We start from the raw sequence: 1854 nt of genomic DNA, 5'->3' as shown, positions 1-1854 counted from the left end.
CCCCCTCGGTCCCGCCCCCTGACGTCATTTCGGGGAAGCCGGCAACGCCGCTGGAACCCCTATCTCCTCATCGGGGAGGCGTGGTCTGGCCGCCGCGCTTCGCCAATCGCCGCGCAGAGCGGGGATGAGGCGTGGCCTCCGCGCCTTCCTGCCCCGGCAGCCGGGAGCCGCCGAGGGCGCCGAGGTGGGAGCGCGGCCCCGGGGGGGTCCCGGGGGTCCCGGCTGCAAGGGCGCCGTTCCGGGGGCGGGGGGGGCCCGCAGGTAGGGGATGTCGGTTGGGGAGCACACAGGGATCGCCCTCGGGGGGTCCCTTGGGGGTGTCTCCCTGGGGCGGGGGGTGTCCGGGGGCACCCACCCCCCCGGGATCCCTGCAGGGGGGACGCTTTGGGGTGCGGAGGCCCTGTCTGGGCAGTGTCCGTGGGGGTGCGAGCGGGGACCGGTCTAGGGGTGCCTCTGGGGAGGGGGCCTGGGGTGCTGCACAGGGTGTGCAGGGGGCCCTTGGGGAGGAGGGGGGGTGCATGTGTCCCTGGCCCCTGCAGCTCGGGAGAGCTCGGCCCCCGGGCACTCGGCCCTGGGTGGGAAACCTCTGCTGCAGCTCATCCCTTCCTCCCACCCCAGGACAGGGCTGCCAGGCCGCGGTGCTCCTGTGGCCCAGCCTGAGCCGGAGCAGGGGGACCCGTGGGACCACCCGCAGCTGAACCAGAGCAGAGGGACCCGTGGGACCACCTGCAGCTGAGCCAGAGCAGAGGCACCCACAGCCAAGCCGGACCAGAGGGACTCACGGGACCATCGTGCTGCAGGCAGGTACGTGGGGCGCAGGGGTGCCTCGTGGGTCGTGCGGGCGCTGGTTTTGCATCCACCGGTCGTGCTGTGGCCGGGGGGTTGGCAGGACCGCCCTGATGCCCCCTGCCCCCCAGCATGGCGCAGTGGCAGGAGGTGCAGAGTTTGGCCAACGCCTACCTGGAGCAGGTCCACCAGCTGTACGCCAGGGCGGAGCTGCCCATGGCGGTGCGGCAGTGCCTGGCCGCCTGGATCGAGGACCAGAACTGGTAACAGGAGGGCTGGGGCTGGGGGCTGTGCTGGCTGGTGTGTGCCGGGCCGGTGCTGAGCCCTCGATGCCGTAGGCGCCAGGCAGTCGAGCCACTCTCGTCCCATGCCCGGATGCTCTTCCACTCCTTGCTGGCGCTGCTGGGTGAGCGCCTGGGCAGCCCGGGGCTGGGCGACGAGGACTTCATGCTGAAGCACAACCTGCGCAAGGCCCGCCGTGACCTCCAGGTGGGTGGTGGGGCTGGGGCAAGGGGTCTGGGGGTCTCTGTGTCCCGTTGACCCCCCGGCCCTTCCGCAGGCCGAGTTCGAGGAGTGTCCGGAGAAGTTCGCCAACCTGGTGGCTAACCTGCTGCAGGAGGAGCGACGGATCCTGCGCCTGGGGCAGGCGGGGGAGCAGGTAGGCCGGGGCCCCCCCCCCACCTCGCGGGGTCCTGCCAGCCACTGCCCGACGCCCCATGTCTCCGCAGGGTGGGGCTGCCCCGGCCCCTGGCACACCCCCGGAGAGTGACCGGGAGCAGCAGATCCGGCGGCGCCTGGCCGAGTTCCATGTGGCCCTGCAGGTAATGGCCCCCCTGGCCCCCACCTCCAGGCCCCTGGGGGCTGCCCGGCCCCTCACCCCCCCTCTGCCCCCAGGAGGCCGAACGCGCCTTCCGGCACTTGGAGGACCTGCAGGACGCCTTCGACTTCTGCTTCAAGGTGCACTACCTGCCAGGTAAGGCTCAATCCTGCCCGCCCCAGGGGCAGATGTGGGACAGCGCTGCCCTGCGCGCCCCCCCCCGCCCCCCCCCCCCGCCCCCTGCTCGTACC

The 1854-nt window shown here is 72.9% G+C and overlaps 1 protein-coding gene across 1 annotated transcript in view; it reads left to right on the top strand.

Annotated features, from left to right (window-relative positions):
• The first annotated feature begins 131 nt into the window (after nucleotides 1-131).
• The window catches only part of STAT2 (signal transducer and activator of transcription 2, 113kDa), a 5707-nt gene continuing 3984 nt past the window's right edge, over nucleotides 132-1854 (top strand). The window contains exons 1-7 of the mRNA XM_010565186.1: nucleotides 132-184; nucleotides 619-804; nucleotides 918-1049; nucleotides 1125-1275; nucleotides 1346-1444; nucleotides 1515-1607; nucleotides 1681-1759. Of these exons, the coding sequence (XP_010563488.1) occupies nucleotides 919-1049; nucleotides 1125-1275; nucleotides 1346-1444; nucleotides 1515-1607; nucleotides 1681-1759 (553 nt within the window). The 5' untranslated portion in view covers nucleotides 132-184; nucleotides 619-804; nucleotide 918. The remainder of the gene's footprint in view (nucleotides 185-618; nucleotides 805-917; nucleotides 1050-1124; nucleotides 1276-1345; nucleotides 1445-1514; nucleotides 1608-1680; nucleotides 1760-1854) is intronic.

Source organism: Haliaeetus leucocephalus, unplaced genomic scaffold, assembly GCF_000737465.1.
Source record: "Haliaeetus leucocephalus isolate CR32 unplaced genomic scaffold, Haliaeetus_leucocephalus-4.0 Scaffold186, whole genome shotgun sequence".
Lineage (NCBI taxonomy): Eukaryota > Metazoa > Chordata > Aves > Accipitriformes > Accipitridae > Haliaeetus > Haliaeetus leucocephalus.
The sequence above is the reverse complement of the archived record's forward strand: the minus strand, read 5'-3'. Positions and strand labels throughout refer to the sequence as shown.